Here is a 15,903-nt window from a genome sequence, read left to right as displayed (position 1 = left end):
ACCACGCCGCCACATGCGCAGCCTCATTCGTCACTCTGCGATGGAGTTGCTTTCTCCGCAAAATCAGGTGGTACCTGGCGCTATCGCCCATTTAGAGTGCGTCTCTCAGGTACCACATGATGTAATGGAGCTCGCTGTCCGACCTGACAGGCGATCGACCGTCTAGGCAGATGGGCCGCGTCGTTCGTTGAGAAGAAGGGAGGGGGGAGTTTTTTTTTGAAGCCTCAGGCAATCAGGTTTGACAGTTGCAACGGCGAGGTTCCCATCCACAACGACCACCACCGATCAACCCAAGAAATCTTGAAACCCATCTCGAGCCAGCCAACTCCGCGCTGCTGATGCCTGCCAGGAAATCCAGAGAAGAGTCGTCTCGATCGCAGTCTCTGGGACTGTGATGCAGCTATCATTCGTTGGCAGCCCTCCTCCCGGTCGTTTAAGCGCTCACATCCAATCCTTCGGGGGCACGCTGATACTTCCGCAGTCTCAGAATTCAATCAATCGTTCCCAAGTCCCAGTCTTTTTCTTGGAGAGCAGACCGGGCCGGACCGTCCATTTTCCAACTTTCTGGCCACGAGCTGAGCGCCCTCTGTACCGAGAACAGTACTCTTCTGAATCAACCCTCTCAGCGTAACCGTCCGGGTACTCTTCCATTGATTTTGACCCGCGGTAACTCTTCTGTAAAAAGGAAAAATAGAGGGTCATGCCCTCGATTGTGGGAAAAAGTATCATTTCCCCTCATTCACTTGTCCAAAATTGATGGCGCAGGGGGCTTGGATTCCCCGAAATTTCCCTCCTTTTTGTCCAATAAAAAACACCTGTCCCCCAATTTCAGTTGCATCGGTGCGCACCATGGCGTGCTGTGCGTGTTTGTACGTCGTAGTTAATATGCACACCTCTGCATGTCTATGCGGGAATTGTTAGCGCATGGTAGGATCTCATTGCTTCGACTCCCTTTTTCCAACCTCACCGCCATCTGGACGTATGCAAGACATTTCAGCCCGGTCTCCGAATGCGCTGCTCGTGTCCTCACCCTCCTTTCGGCGCCTGTAGCTCACTTTTCAGGATCTCTCTGGCATAATGATCACTCCTTGCTCTCCTCCGCGCAGCGAAGCCAATAATCGTGGTGGACCACCCATCCTCGGGGCCTTGGGATATGCAGGCCATTGCATGCTTGATGCTCAAGTGATTGGAAAGAAACACATGGTTGGATATTACTCTCTCATTGAGATTTCCGGCAAAGGGTCCCGGAAAGCATATTCATTATCCTCTCTTTGTTTGGAGTACTCCATACTGCACAACAAACAAGATACCCACCCACCATCACTACCGCAACCACCGCGGGTAGAACTCAATTGGATGTTGACCCGTGAACTCAAGAAGGCTTGCGCGACAGTGCATCATACCTGCCAAACAATTTTCTGATCTACCAAGCGGGGTTGGACTATCGATCACCGACCCAAAGACCTCACCATCTTCTGACCCAGTGGCTGGAACTTTTCTGCTGCTAATGGAAAGGCGAGCAAAAATTATGCATACTGTCCCACCCCCATTGGGCATTGTCCCAGAGTGATGCAAAATCATCTTGTGCAGTTTTGCCATCTGATCACACCATGTCTCCCGTCTCTGTGAACTTTGCATTGGACTCTCGAGCCGTGCATGCGGCCTTTGATAGGAATATTCACCGGGCTATTAGCTTGATATCAAATTAATTTTTCTTTCTTTCTTTTTTTTTTTTTTTTTCAACACCGTGTTTGTCTATTGTATTGAAACTTGGCCAAAGTTCATGGGTTGATCAACCACATGCTCCAAGAACGAGTTAAACGGGAACCGTTGGTGTGAGTCTGTACAGCGGCGTTAACTGCTCCGGTGCAGAGCCCAGATCGCCAAAGGCCTCGATGGGATATACGTATTTTCTTATCCTTGCTGGAAGGGTATTACTAGACGAAGGGTGGCAGCAGAGCACTCACCGGCCGCCACAATGGCCCGAGAAAGACCCATTTTCGGCGGGATCGTGCTCCCATACCCCGAGACTGAAGCGGACACTCAACTATAATAGGAATCTCCTCGTCATACTGGGTCGGGGTCACGTAGGATCAATGGCTGTCGCGACGAACAGCATCACCCTCCCCAAACAATGAGTGCAGTGCTGGAACCGTGACAATCGGAACCCGCCGTACTTCGAAAACCAGACGGGTAACTTTGCATGATCCGGGAGCTAGTTCCCAGTCATGAACCTGAGTTTGTCGATTTCATAATTCCCCCGCGACGTGTTGTCGTTACACCAGTCTGGACCGAAACCAACGATCCCAAGAGGTCGGCATCAGTCACACCATCCAACTTCCCCCAAGTCTAACCATAGCCACTATTGCTCGTATCTCGTTTCTTTCTTTGGGTTTATCACCTCCCAACAGCTCATACATTTCGCAGCCCACAATGTCCCAGCTCACGGCAAAAACTCCGCACCCACCCGAACGAACTCCCGAAGACGCAGTAGCCCTCTTCAAAGTCATCGAGGACAAATTCCCCTCTGCCACGCTCGGAGACGATCGATGGTACCTCATTCCTGTATGAACCACACCCAGTAATACTTTGTAGATTGTTGAACTACCACGCGCCATTTGCTAAAGCGCGTCTTGCACCCATGCTTTTCCTGGTTCCATTAGATTGCTGCTCTTCCTGGCTCCGGCCAGCCGGAATTCGCCATACAGCTATACACATATCTCACCTCGAAGCCTGAGTATTCTACACCCGAGGCCCGTCAGAAGCTGGTCCGACGCCTAAGAGAAGCGCTGGTGAAATGCGTCTCCATCATCGGGGTGTGTCGCCCGTTAGAAGTAATCTTCGGCATATCAAAGATTGAAAGGCCGGAGGATAAGGACTACTCATTCTCCAGGTTCGTACTAAGTCTACGTGTGCGCCCTCTGTCTATCTCTCTCTTTCCCTCCAGATATCCGTCTTGCGTTGCTTATTCGATATTCTCCACCCTGCAAGAAGAAAACAAAAGAGACCTACAATTAACCCGCATATCAACCAGGGAACACTGGCAATCCGGGCCCGCCAACCACGCCCGCGGCAAAGCCTGGCTCGACCGCATCTACAAGCACAACATCCTCTCCATCAACGACGCGCTTGCCTCCCATAAGGATTTCGCATGGATCTCGTACGAAATCACCTACGGCCTCTACCTCTCCGACCACTCCGTCATCGATGACGTAGAGACCGAATTGGTCGTCTTGTCGGGTATTATGATTCAGAACCTGAGAAGTGAGACGCATTGGCATCTGAGAGGGACGAGGAGGGTGGGTGTGAGTATGGAGGATGTGGAGAAGGTGCATCAGTGTGTCAGTTGTTCCCGAAGTCTTCGAATCCTTCCCCCCAGGGGCGTGCGGAGTTTGCTGATGGACAGTATAGATTGAGCTTGTTGCGGAGTTTGCGAGGGTGAGGGTTGATAAGGTACCTCGTGTAGCTGATATTGAGCATGAGGTTTGAATTTGTTATGAGATGGAAACACAGATTTCCATTATCATGTTATTATACATTCCACAAATTTTGAGTCTAATGTGGTATATGTACGGAGTAAACGTATCAGTATCCAAAGGGTGCATAGAATCACTCCATCCAGGCACTTGTTCAAAGTGACCATTCAGTTTTATCATCCGATGCGGTGATAAACGGCTCATCAATTTGTTTAATAGCATAATCACCACACAAAATACTATTGATATAAGTTAGCATTTTAGCAGCAAGTGGAAAAGAGAAGAGTCTCACCAAGCTTCGGCGACCAAGCCATCCAACTCCCGAATAACCTGCTCCCTTCTCGCAGCGGTGTTTGTCGTCTTACTCATTTCGGCCTGCAAATCCTTGATGTGTCTTCTCTTCCCTGCACCTGCAGCAGCCATCACTTTCCTCCCCAAACAATCGCTATGGAACGCGTGCTGACACGGGAACACGAAAAACTGCCTGCTGAGCACTGGCAGCGAACATATCCAGCACTTCTCTCCCGGTTCGACGATTGCATACCGGGTGCCCAAAGATGCAATTTCTCTTCTAATTTCATCGGCAACATGGGCTGAATTGTCCATTTCCTGCCGCAGAGAATCGATATGGCGAGAATAATCTTCCAAAGCGGTACAAATTTCGTCTTTGAAATCATCAATCACGACAAAATCCGGGAAGAACGGTATGAGATCTTCAATGCGAAGGAGTTCACACCGACGAAGAAATTCAATCGCGTCTTTGATTCCAGTCCCCGGTTGGTGGATCTTTTTTTCCGCAACAAGGAGCCAGAGCTTCTTCCGTAGTTTGTTATTTCCTTCCGGCCGATCAGCAACAAGTGCTGCTAGTTCAATGTCATCGTGCTTCAGAGCTAGCTGCACAGCCTCGAGATATTGACCCATCATGCTATAAATATGGACACAGGACTGAACGCGACCATGCTGGATACATAATCGCAGCGCAAAATCTGCATCATATGGAGGCGGAGATATAGGTTGAGACTCAAGGTAGGTAAGAAGGCCGGCCTCCGATTTGGAAGGATGAGAGGCGTATATGGAGATTAAGGTATTATGCACGGCTGCCGAAGGGTCGGGGTGGTTGTTGATAATGAAATTAAGGTATCTAACGGCCTGGTTTTGCAAAAGAGAAACCTTTGTGTCTTTATTGTAGCTTAGAAGGGCCGGAATGAGTTTGGATGGGTCAAGGTTCGTCTGCCGCATTAAAATATCGACGAGATCTGTAGCAACGTGCGTCATCAAGACGCTGCTGTACTTATAGAAGACTTCCGGGTCAGTCTGCTTCTTCAGCACATCTAGGGCTTCAGCCCATTTCTCGCGCTGGACCCAATAGGATAACACGAAGTTGTGGTCGTTGATCGTGATTGCAAAGTACAGCAATTCCTCTTCGCGACCATGGCTCCCGATAATATCATAGACAGTTTTAGAGTCCAGATCGGCTTTGTATTTTGATACAAAAGCTTGAAATTCGGATTTGATTTTCTGTAGCTGGTTCTTCGCTTCCACAGAATTGGATCCCTCTGATAGTTCGGCCCGTGTTAAGACTGCATCGTCTAGGGAATCCATTTTTGAAATGAAAACCTCGATGAGCCAGCTAGCTATCATTGTCCGTTGCATCGCTGAGGACCTCTTATATACGGACATTTGAGTCAACAGGTACTTTCGTAATGCGTCCATCTCTCCTTTGTCAATAAACGTTAAACAAACTTCCTCGAAAGGTTTACTGCTTTTGCCCCAAACCTGAGCAGCGTCAAGGAACTGGCCCTTGCTAGCTAGATAGTTACCAGAAGCAGTAGCAACAGCATCCTTCTGAGCTGCGTCGTGGGCATATCGTAAGGCAGCATCAAATTTCTGCTCTTTGAGGAATGTTTTCCATATATCCCTGTCTTCGTTGTTGGCAGCGATTTCGAATATTTCTTTCGCAGTGAAAAGCCAATAAGTGCTTTTCTTCGAATCCGAAACCAGTCCCAGGGAGCTTTCGCCTGGTTCAAGTACGGCCTGGTCGTATACTATTTCGCCACTTAGCCGGTTGATGGCGACGATGCGGCCTTCGACTAGGGCGAGGATATGCCATTGCGTCATGACCATTCCCTTTATTGGGTCTTGAATGAGCTTTTTCCCGCCCCTGGCGGATTCCGTGGCGGGTAAAATTGAGCGAGAAATCATTTTCGCATTATCAAATACACGGTTTCCAACTTGTGGGTCAGCGCATAAATTAGGAATGGGTCCATGGAAGACGCCCTGACTGGAGAGCCAAGCGAAATGCTTTTCACCAAACGGTTCTTCGCCATGGGTACAATCAAGAGGTTCAGGCAAGACAGCTAAAAGAGACGGTGCGGACAAAGATGCTGAGGATAGCTCATGGACGAGTGGCGTTTCCCGCTGGAACAAATCTGCGTATAACGAGCCGCCTCCTTCTCTCCCATGCCTGCCGACCTTTCCTCTAAAGTAAAGTATTCTTCCATTTGAAGACAAGACAACGTGCCGGAGATCTTGTTTACCAGCAACGAAATCTACCCAGATCCCCGTCACCGCCATTCCGGTAAGTTTGTATACCCCGTGCATGTACTTCTCATCTCGGCGGTAGAACTCTGACGCTGGTTCGATATACACCTCATAGATATTTCCATCTGCCGCGCCAACTAGAATCTCTCGGGTGGATGCTGTTGGTTGCGCAGGGTTCCATGCTACACTTTCAATAGAGACGCCTTTCAGCCGTGGCAGGGGCTTTGGTTGTCGGGATTGGGTATGAAGATAATAATTCTCCCCAAGTGTGGTGGTGATGATCAAATGTGACGCTGAAGGATCAAGGAACATGCGACGGATGACACCAACCTCGGAGGACTTCTTAGGCAGATCGATATCTAGAGGTAGTTGACATGAGCCATCGGTCCAAGATTGGGGTTAAAGATCGGGGCATGCCACCTTACCATCTATATCCTTTGGGCTATTCAAGTCGATTCTTAGTATCCTCCCGGTAGCAAGGGCAAGGATTATGACATTGTTGGCAACCTGAGCAGCGACGAAATCCGCCGCAACCGAGAACGCGAGCTGAACTTGTTCGACGTTGAACATCGGTAGAGACGCCTCAGTCAGCTTCGCCAAATTCCCGGACGCAGCATAGCCGCTAGATCCATCCAGCGCCATTGATGCGCTGAAATAAGGAGTCACTATAGCATTGCGAGGTGCAGCGGTGGCTGTATATCTCGTGGGCTCTGGGCATCGCCTGATGACGATGTTCTTGCAGCTTAACTATCCTTACATAATCAATGACCTTTGGGGCTGTGTTTGGGAAAGATAGGGCATTTGTTTCCTAAAATGCCGACCTAACCAACTTGGTAAACAATCCCTTGATCGAGCCTGGTTGGGGGAGGCACACCAAAGCATATCCTCAATGCAGTGAGGGATGTTTAATAGGTGTAAAAGGCCCTGTGTAGGTATAACGCATGTTCTAAATTCTATTGCTAATATACGCTATGCCTGTGATGCAGATAAATAACACCAATAAAAATCTCCAAAGCTCTGTAAGTTATCCAAGTTAGCTGGGTATCGCTGAAGTCAATGTATCTTTCATCACATAACCACACACTCCCTATCAGGCTGAGTCACCTTCTTCAACGCTGATGGACCTATGATCCTTTCAACATCCCTTGGTATATCTTCCGAGTGCCTATGCTGCACAATACTCACACGTTCCAAGCTTTGCGCTGACGAAAGGGGCTCAGTGCTCTTCCGGCGTGAGAGATATGAGAATGCAGCGCTGAGTTTCTTCTCTGAGGAAGAAGATCGATCTTTCTTCCGGGAATCTTTGGAAGCATCCTGGGGGCTATAGGACGCTGCGGTTACGTGTGTCTCCTCCGACACCCGGTTGGTGAGAGTAGCGAATGGATTCCGCGAACTTTGCTCTTGTGGATCTTTGTCCGAACTCGAATCTAAAGTTTCACATATGCCCTTCTCGAACAGTAAACCGCTGTATCTATCGGTTTCTTCGTACGGCGGCGGAATTAATTCAGCGGGGTCGGCATCGATCGGAAGGATTTGGTAGAATAGGAGATATGGAGATTCTTCCCTCAATGCTTTGTCGATATCAATGAGTGTGATACGCTCTTGAGCAATATCATCAAACCGCAACCAGTAATTGCTATGATCCAAAAATAAATCATCTCTTAGCGAAAAGCTACTCGATGACGAACCCAAATCGGTCAGGGAGGTTCCCCTGACTAGGGAAATATAATGGCCCGAATCGACCGAGTTTCCCCGATGGCAAACTACTGCCTGCAGAGAAAGCTTGAAATTCCCGTACAGAGGGGCACCGTCCTCCAGATTATCGTCTTTAATAAAGTGAGGAAGACCGATCTCAGTAGGAACGTCGACATGAGTATCCAACCGAATGGCCCTGCCGTCAGGCAATACTGAATATCTTTTAAGGCACATGCCTAATATGGGCCGTCTCGTTGAGAAGTGAGCTGCTGTCTCGGCGACATTTGTAGGAATGCTATCCGTATACCAAGCTATCGAATAGGTTAGAGCAGCCGGCTTATATGCAAAAGACGGGTTGCTTACGAATCAAGCTAAATATTTGCCATGCAGGCATCAATACTTCTTTTCGAACGCTTCCCTTTCTATGCCTATTGACCAGCCTCCTGGAGCTGGTTTCTTCAATATCGCTACTGATACCATCAACATCGGGGAAAAAGCGCTCCCTAACGATGCTGGGGGTTCGGTGTGCTCTTGGAGGACGTATAGGAGAGCTTACGGAGTTGGGTAGTGGAGACGGTTCTTCAGTAAGTTCAGGGAAGGGAGCTAGATTGGAGTCAAGCAGTTGAGGAGAGGAATTTGTAGAGCAGTCAATTTCGACGCTTTCCACGTGAGAAGCATATCCCTTTGACATGGAATCCATCGAGGAGATGGATTTCAATGTATTTTGGCGTTCAAGGAATCTTTTGACCTCAACTCGATTATTGAAATACGCTTCCAGACACTCTTCTAAAGTGACGGGGTTGTCATCCATTGGTGGAGGAATGGCAACTTCTAGAAGGCGTTCGTTTATAAATCTGTGATCATCACCCGCCTCTTCCCTGCCGTTGTGAAAGATATCCATCTTTAATGTTATTAATGGTAGCTCTAACTTCTCAGTGATGAAGGTGAATGCTTCCGATGCATCTTGCTGCCGCAGTAGTGCTGCATCGGTCCAGCCGCATGCAGCTAGTGCTTCTTGAAGTTGTTTTGTCTAGAGGGCCGGAGACGCCGGTCGTTAGAATCAAGGGATTATAATATTCGAGGTAACGGGGCATGGCATGAAGACTTAGCTATACTTACTATGTCGGTGGTGATCAATTTCCCTGATCGTAGCATGTTTACCCAAAGCCGCAGTAAAACCACAAGATTCCTTCTGGGATCATCATCGAAAGTGTTGTATAGAACTCCTTCGAAAAAATCAAGACGAGCAAACATTGCAAAAAGAAGGGCATCGAGATAGCAGGTCACCCCTTCTCTGTTTTCGGCCCCCAGCAGTTTCGTACTCGGTCTGTACGTTCTAAGAATGCCTTCAATAGAATCTTCAATGATAACTATAAGCTCAAACGCTTTGTCCACATCTCCGTTCGCATGTTTGGATTGGAGTGCATATTGAAATTGCTGCTTCCCTAGGTTTGGTAGGCCGTAAGCTGAGACGCGCTGTTCTAGTCTGGAAACCTAGCATTAAAATTAGTACGACATTGGACATTAGGAGGGATGGAGAGCCTACCAATTGCTTTGTGATTTTAGTTTGGTTTCCACTGCCCTCTGCTTCCTTTTGGCTGACTGAGAACAGTCTCCAAGGTTGCATCATAGAAACATCAGTCGAGGATGCCTAATGCATGACAAAGATATTCAGCCATAAATCCAACATTTTGTTATATATTCACCGCAAGATAAATATTAGGGCACAGTATTCCGTTCACATATGTAGGAGGATGTAACCGGGTTACGAACCATAGAGGAAGCTTTTGATCTCCAACCAGGGAGATCCTTGCGTCGACGAAGCCTCTCCCTTTTTGAAAGGAATCGATGGATGCTACCGCTCATACTGTAATACTGTTTCAAATTGTTCAGATTATAATATAAATTATTGTAAAACGGTGGCTGGCGCTGTGTTCTTATTGATCAATCAAGTCGAAGCCAAACGGATGCTGCCTGGTCACAACGGTAGCTAGGTCAGCGGATCGTTTCTCAGCAGGGCGAAGTCAGATGCCTAAAATAAAAGGCTGACAAATTCTCGCACGATGCAGATATCAATTTCAAAAGGGTTGATACTTCGTGGAGGGCCCGTTGTCAAAAGAGATATAATCTAGCGACCGCCGTATACGACGGTCAAACACCCCGGAGTTGCATTGAATTTCAAGCCGCGTCCCGGCAGCTGAACGAATTTTGTTTCTGTCACAAAGACGAGAATGGGAGAAGAAACTAAGCAAAATATATCAGTATTACCGTCCAGCAGTTTAGGTAACAACTTAACAACCGGCTTGCCTTGTGCCAGCAGGTCTCTTGGTGCACTCATGATCGCGTCAAACGCCCGCCAGCGTTGCCCCTCTTACATAACCAGCCCGCCGCTCGATGCTTTAGCTTTTCTTGGCCGGGAAGGATCCACACGAGACCCGCATAAGGCTACTGACTAATCAGTGGCTGCTTATGTCAGAAAAATGCAACTGGTGCAGCCACGTGATATTGAAGTTGGACTGCAAAATTTCCTTTCTAAGATGAAAAGCTGGAGAGCAGCAGTGCCCGCAGTCACAACAATTGCAGCAATGGCGCTCCATGAGCCATTAAGTCAGCTATCGAGGGCTTTGGCCCGTCGTGTCACGCCATCAATCTGTTCCCCCTTACCCCCCTTGCGCCGTAATGCCTCCTCAAACGCACCGACCACTCCTCCCGCTGCGAATGACTTGGACGAGTTGGGCAGTGACTCCTTTTTTGAAAGCTCAACGATAGACGGTGAGACAGTCAAGAAATTCGACCCCATTTCGAGAAGCAGAACGCGGCGACAGCAGCTACCTCGAAGCCGGTATGTGATTTTGACCCGTTCCTCCTTCTAGCGGCATTCTCCTACGGGATCCTTACATTTCGAACTCAGGTACCAATATCGCTCCCCGAAATACGATAAAGGCCCTCTTCATCCTCACAGACCTCCCCCAGAATGGGACCCTTCATCCCGCCTCTTTGTCCCAGGCCCCTTCACCAATTCGCGTGTCGAACAAACTTACGAATCGACCATAGCTCCAGACATTCTCACCCTTTGTTACGTCCACAACCCACCGGGTTTCAAGCCACCACCAAAGCCCGAACGTCTTCGATCTTGGGATGATAGCTCTCCATATCACGAGAACAGATCTCTCCGTGGCCCTAGAGGTGGTGATGTCCTCCGCCTGCTCCGCAAACCGATTACTTTCAGAAATATCCCGAAACTCGAAAAGATCACCGTCCACAGTTATGTAAAACAAGCTGCGACTGACGGGTCGGCTTATTTGCACGTTGCTGGCATGGTGCTTCAGGCCATCACCAATGTAAGGGCACAGACGCACAAGTCCAGGACCAGTGTACCGAAATGGGGTATTGCTCCTGGAAGATCTCATGTCGCCGCCACAGTCGAACTCCGTGGGGAGGACATGTATCACTTCTTTGGGAAACTCGTGGATATTGTAATGCCGAGAATCAAGGACTGGAAGGGTGTCAAGGGAAGCAGCGGTGATAGCAGTGGTAACATCACCCTTGGGTTTGAGCCGCATATGGTAGCCCTATTCCCTGAAGTTGAGGTGAACTATGATATGTGAGTACCAAACCTCCCATCGTCTTTTGTTCCAATTGTGGATTATTGCCCACGGAACTTACTCATTTTTCTTCAAGGTACCCACCCAAAATGATTCCAGGTTGTCATGTCACCATCCAGACTAGTGCTCGGATGGATAAAGATGCCAGACTACTCCTCAACGCCATGGGAATTCCGTTTTATGGCAAATATGTCGATTAAGAAGGCCCAAGCGTAGCTTACTCGGGCACTTCCCTCATTTTCTTGGCGGCAACCACAGTTATAAACCATATTTTGTTCCGAGCCTTAAATGGCCTGTATCTGATCCAAATGTTTGTCGGAACGTGTGTTATATAGGAAACCTGGGTTTGAGTTTACGTACTTTATGTATTCTAGCAACATCATAGCCTCCATGCATGTCTATGTACAATATTAGTCAAAATAGATTAGTTGACATTCACTTCTTGTCATTTCTCCGGAACAATGCTCTTACGCCAAATGAGCGTATACTTATCTCTGTATCAAGAAAAGCAGCAATTACAATAAAGAGATTACTCATACATACAGGCCAACAGAGCAACATTGAAATCTGCTCCTAGCAAGCTGCAAGAATTTCACTGAATGCCTCATGTGTCTAAGAAGGGAGGGAAACAATAAAGTTCCAGCACATGTGTGTTTGACTGTTGTCCGTGAAGTCGTCATGAAGTGAAAAATTGAGGCTTAAAATGCAAGACATAGCTCATTCAAAACATTATCACGAAAAAATAACCGCAAGATTAGGTGCATGTAGAGGGTATAGAGGAGGTAGTAGACATAGCCAGCGCCAGCTTGGCCCGTCAGCCAATCATCGTCTCCAAGAATGGGTCATTCAACAAATCGTCTGCGCTGGGTCTCTTCTCATGGTCAATCTCAAACGTCATATCCAGAAACGCTGTGGCCTCCTTGCTGGCATTCTCCGGCGGTGGTGGTCGGGCCTTGTTATTTCCAATGGCAAATATTGCCTGGAGCTGGCTGCAATCTGGGAAAGGATGGGCACCAATAAACATTTCGACAACAAGGCAGCCAAGACTCCAGATATCTGCCTTCTTAGTGTGTGCTGTTTGGCGCACGACTTCGGGAGCCATCCAGTACACGCTTCCCTGAAGGGACGGGCGGTGCAGATGACGAGCTGAGCCTCCCGCGCTTAGCATATTCGAAGCTTCGACACGTTTGGATATACCGAAATCTGAGATTTTGATTTGGCCTTTGTTGTCAACAAGGACATTTGCACCTTTGATATCTCGATGGATAATGTCACGACTATGAAGGTATGAAAGACCCGTTAGGATTTGCCGGACAAAATTCCTGATCAAAGGTTCCTGGAAAGTGTTATATTGCTTAAGCATGGTCGCAATGGAACCTCCTGGAACATATTCCAAGAAAATATTCAGGTACTGGTCGTCAGTGGATGTACCAAGGTATTGCACGATGTTCGGATGTTGCAGGCCTTGAAGAAGACTAATTTCGTGCTTCAGGGCGTTGACCATGGTCGTTTTCTTGTTGTCAAATTCCGTTCCCTTTGTGGCTGACGGAAGTTCGACTTGCTTCACAGCCATGAGCTCCCCCGTAATCGCATGGAGGGCAAGAAAGACGCTGCCAAAGGATCCTTCACCGATCAAAGAACCTTTCATCCAATTCTTGTTGCTGAAGTTATTCCCGGCAAGGAAATCGGCTAAGCCATCATCATCTTCCTCACCATCTTCGGCGACAATTATACTGAGGCGTTCGTTGAGCGAACCCCCGGTATCCGGAGCATTGAGGCAGATAGACTCATCAAGGAAACCTTGCCTCGATTCTCCACCTGCAATTTCAGATGCACTGTCGAAGGAGACATAGGATTTGCGATTGGGTTCTACCGGAGACTCTTCTTGTAACGGTTGCAAATTGGATGAGGCTATAGAATCACGGAATGAAGCCTGAGGAAGATTGAATCTGGATACTGAAAGGGGCCTCGAGCCGCGTGTCGGTTGTTGCCCGGCACCCGTCAACCACGTATCAGCAATGCTCGGAATAGGCGGTGCGTCTTTTAAGCTTGATGCCAAGCTGATGTTGCTCACCACACTCAGGCGGCTGGCAGCGCGGCTAAGCCGTTGAGACCGTCTCACTGATAGGCGCATTGTCTTTTCGATATCTTCCTTCTGGTGACTTGGGAAATAAGACGTTAATTCGTGAATAATCATTTCACTTGGCGGGCGAGCACCAAAGAAGGACCGTAATTTCGTGCTCTGCTGACGATCACCGGCTTTGGCTGTAGCTATCTTTGGATAATCGTCCCTGTGGCGATCGGTGGCTGTTAACGGTGACCGCGGCTGCCGTATGTTATGCCATGATTCACCAGTTAGTTTTTGAAGCTTAATCTGGTTCCTCACGTTGGTAGTGCTGAGCGCATTCATGTGGGCTACTTGGTTCTCATCCATTGCAAGTTGAGCAGCGCGCTGAAGCTCCTCAGCCTCAGGCTCGCCAGCATGGAGCTTCCTTAGTATTAAACGCCCGCGCTCGGATCGACCAGACCCGTCACATATCTGGAGCAACTCCGAATCTGATATTCGCCTGCAGTTTGCTGGATCGGGATCCAAACCGTCTAAAACGTAAAAGCAATAATTTCTGAAGTGGCTCTCGGGTAACAGCAGCTTCCTGAGGACGGCCAACATCACCTCCTCCGCGGTCTTGCAATGTTTTACATTAAGCACTTTTGTCTGTCCACCAGTGTATATGACTCTAATGACCGGAGAGTTTGGAGGTAGAGCGCCCATGGTAAGTCCATCGATACTTGGGGCTTGTCTCATGTGCGCAGCTGCCCTTGAGCTCTGTGAAGGATCTGAGGGGCGGGAGAAGTAGCTTCCGCCTTGTTCTCGACGAGCACTTTCGACGGGGCTTGCGCCAGCGTATCGGTAAGGCCGCAATCCCCGATCATGCTCAGTGAGAGGCGATGCGGCTCTCGGCGAGCCTTTACCGTTTTCATGACGAGGCCATTGGCGGCTGTTGGACGGTTGTTGACGGGCCGTAGAGGGGCGTGGCGATTCGGCAGAGGGAGGGGTGAATCTCGACGAATCCAAGGCAACAAAAGAGTCCTTAATCCGTCAGCATATATATACAAGAATTGCTGATCTGCCAATACCAACTCACTCTATTTTTCTTTTTTCGGCTCGAAACACTTTTGGTCCTTAGTTGCTTAACGGCTACAGAGATGCGGACCCGATCGCCAACCTTCTTGATTCCCATCTCCTGCAATATTTTCTGATCACAGTCTAAAAGGTTATCGCCATTGAAGTGATTCGCTATTAAAGTCATTTGCATTGTTAGCGGCACAAATTCGTATAATAGAGGCATCTTATCCTAGACAAGTACCTTTGAATATAGCCTCATACTGTCCGCAGCGTATGCTATGCAGCCAGTCGGCTACCTTTTTCTCGTCCCATAACCTACGTGAACATATATCAGTCGATTGTCAAAAGGGAGTATGGTCACAGAACGAGGGCATGGCGTCGTACCGAACCGAGTCGAATCCATCACAGCCTTCGGAGAATTCAGACTCCGTTGGGCTGGAGAACACACCCTCCCGATTCAACATTGAGCCAGCTTGGCCTTTACCCGGCAGGGTCATATATGTACTCGAGATTGCTGATGGTATGGAAGGCAGGACGGCAGTGTAGGGGTTTTGAGTTCCTAGCATCATGAAGATGACGCTACGAACGACCGTTTCGATCTGACCGGAATGGCAGACCAGGAAATTGGGGGATTATAGGGCAATTGTTGGCTCCTGGAGTTTCAGAGAGATTGGGATCTCGAACGAAATACTTTCATTTTGTCATTTGATGGAGAAGAAATGTTTGAAGGAGCTGTTTTTAGACATAACACCTTAGCTGTGGTTGCTTTCATGACAAAAACGGCAGATACATGGAAGAGCTTACAGGTGAGAAGGACTCTCGAGAAATTCAGAACACTCGGATGTGCCTCTTGTCCTTACTAAAAGGTCGAAAGGCGAACGGCCGCTTTCTTGCCGAGACCTACTTGGACTTTTGTACGAAACAAATCCGTCTGACGAGAAACGAAAGGCAAAAGAACCCGGCGGGGCAACGCGCGCTTTTTTCTTTTTTCTTCGTTTTTTTAATTAATTATATATTTTTTTTTATAATTTTTATACTTCACAACGTAAAAACTGGGGAACTTGCTGAGGTCGGAGCGCGATCGTGTTTCATGTGAACCTTGGATGAGACAAGAGTTCTCGGGGGGGGAGGAAAAAGACGAGCGAGGGCTGACGTTCCACAGAGTTTCAGCACCTCAGGCCAGCTCTCAGCTCAACCCTAGCAGTGTAGGATAGGATGCGTCGGATAAATGAGTGACAACGAGAGAAGAGAGAACGAATGCTCAGATGTCACCTCCCTTAGGATCGCTGGAGGAGCCTCGCCGGTGGGTGGTGGAATGGAGGAGCCCTGGCGATAAGAATAGCTTTGTTAGGCCAAGTTGGGCGGTTCCGAAACTCAACCACGCCCTAGCTTGTTACAGAATCCGCAGTGTGATTGGCCGTGAGCCCCTGGGTCTCGCCTTAAAACAACCGTGATCTTGACC

At 48.5% G+C, this 15,903-nt stretch overlaps 5 protein-coding genes across 5 annotated transcripts; 2 read left to right on the top strand and 3 right to left on the bottom strand.

Moving 5' to 3' along the window:
* The first annotated feature begins 2,382 nt into the window (after window positions 1–2,382).
* CIMG_06019 (uncharacterized protein) lies at window positions 2,383–3,556 on the top strand. The gene is made up of 4 exons (XM_001242122.2): window positions 2,383–2,565; window positions 2,664–2,893; window positions 3,035–3,341; window positions 3,412–3,556. Exons 1-4 carry the CDS (start codon window positions 2,434–2,436, stop codon window positions 3,487–3,489), a joined length of 747 nt encoding a protein of 248 aa, XP_001242123.2. The 5' UTR covers window positions 2,383–2,433; the 3' UTR covers window positions 3,490–3,556.
* A 74-nt stretch (window positions 3,557–3,630) lies between these two features.
* Window positions 3,631–6,697, bottom strand: CIMG_11654 (vacuolar protein sorting protein DigA; the record flags this gene model as incomplete). The annotated part of the gene is made up of 3 exons (XM_012358633.1): window positions 6,443–6,697; window positions 3,769–6,376; window positions 3,631–3,715 (listed from the first exon to the last, which is right to left on the bottom strand). The coding sequence occupies exons 1-3, from the start codon at window positions 6,657–6,659 to the stop codon at window positions 3,631–3,633; spliced, it is 2,910 nt and encodes a 969-aa protein (XP_012214056.1). The 5' UTR covers window positions 6,660–6,697.
* Window positions 6,698–6,945: 248 nt separating this feature from the next.
* On the bottom strand, window positions 6,946–10,030 carry CIMG_11653 (ubiquitin C-terminal hydrolase). Its single transcript, XM_012358632.1, has 6 exons — window positions 9,807–10,030; window positions 9,486–9,686; window positions 9,259–9,363; window positions 8,832–9,206; window positions 8,076–8,742; window positions 6,946–8,023 (listed from the first exon to the last, which is right to left on the bottom strand). Exons 2-6 carry the CDS (start codon window positions 9,576–9,578, stop codon window positions 7,086–7,088), a joined length of 2,178 nt encoding a protein of 725 aa, XP_012214055.1. The 5' UTR covers window positions 9,579–9,686; window positions 9,807–10,030; the 3' UTR covers window positions 6,946–7,085.
* Window positions 10,031–10,270: 240 nt separating this feature from the next.
* CIMG_06016 (mitochondrial 54S ribosomal protein YmL7/YmL5) lies at window positions 10,271–11,613 on the top strand. The gene is made up of 3 exons (XM_001242119.2): window positions 10,271–10,554; window positions 10,624–11,316; window positions 11,394–11,613. Exons 1-3 carry the CDS (start codon window positions 10,298–10,300, stop codon window positions 11,515–11,517), a joined length of 1,074 nt encoding a protein of 357 aa, XP_001242120.1. The 5' UTR covers window positions 10,271–10,297; the 3' UTR covers window positions 11,518–11,613.
* Window positions 11,614–11,668: 55 nt separating this feature from the next.
* On the bottom strand, window positions 11,669–15,741 carry CIMG_06015 (STE/STE11 protein kinase). Its single transcript, XM_001242118.2, has 5 exons — window positions 15,246–15,741; window positions 14,826–15,173; window positions 14,683–14,756; window positions 14,461–14,612; window positions 11,669–14,405 (listed from the first exon to the last, which is right to left on the bottom strand). The coding sequence occupies exons 2-5, from the start codon at window positions 15,008–15,010 to the stop codon at window positions 12,132–12,134; spliced, it is 2,685 nt and encodes an 894-aa protein (XP_001242119.1). The 5' UTR covers window positions 15,011–15,173; window positions 15,246–15,741; the 3' UTR covers window positions 11,669–12,131.
* Window positions 15,742–15,903: the final 162 nt, after the last annotated feature.

This window comes from Coccidioides immitis (genome assembly GCF_000149335.2).
Source record: "Coccidioides immitis RS genomic scaffold supercont3.2, whole genome shotgun sequence".
Classification (NCBI taxonomy): domain Eukaryota; kingdom Fungi; phylum Ascomycota; class Eurotiomycetes; order Onygenales; family Onygenaceae; genus Coccidioides; species Coccidioides immitis.
The sequence above is the reverse complement of the archived record's forward strand: the minus strand, read 5'-3'. Positions and strand labels throughout refer to the sequence as shown.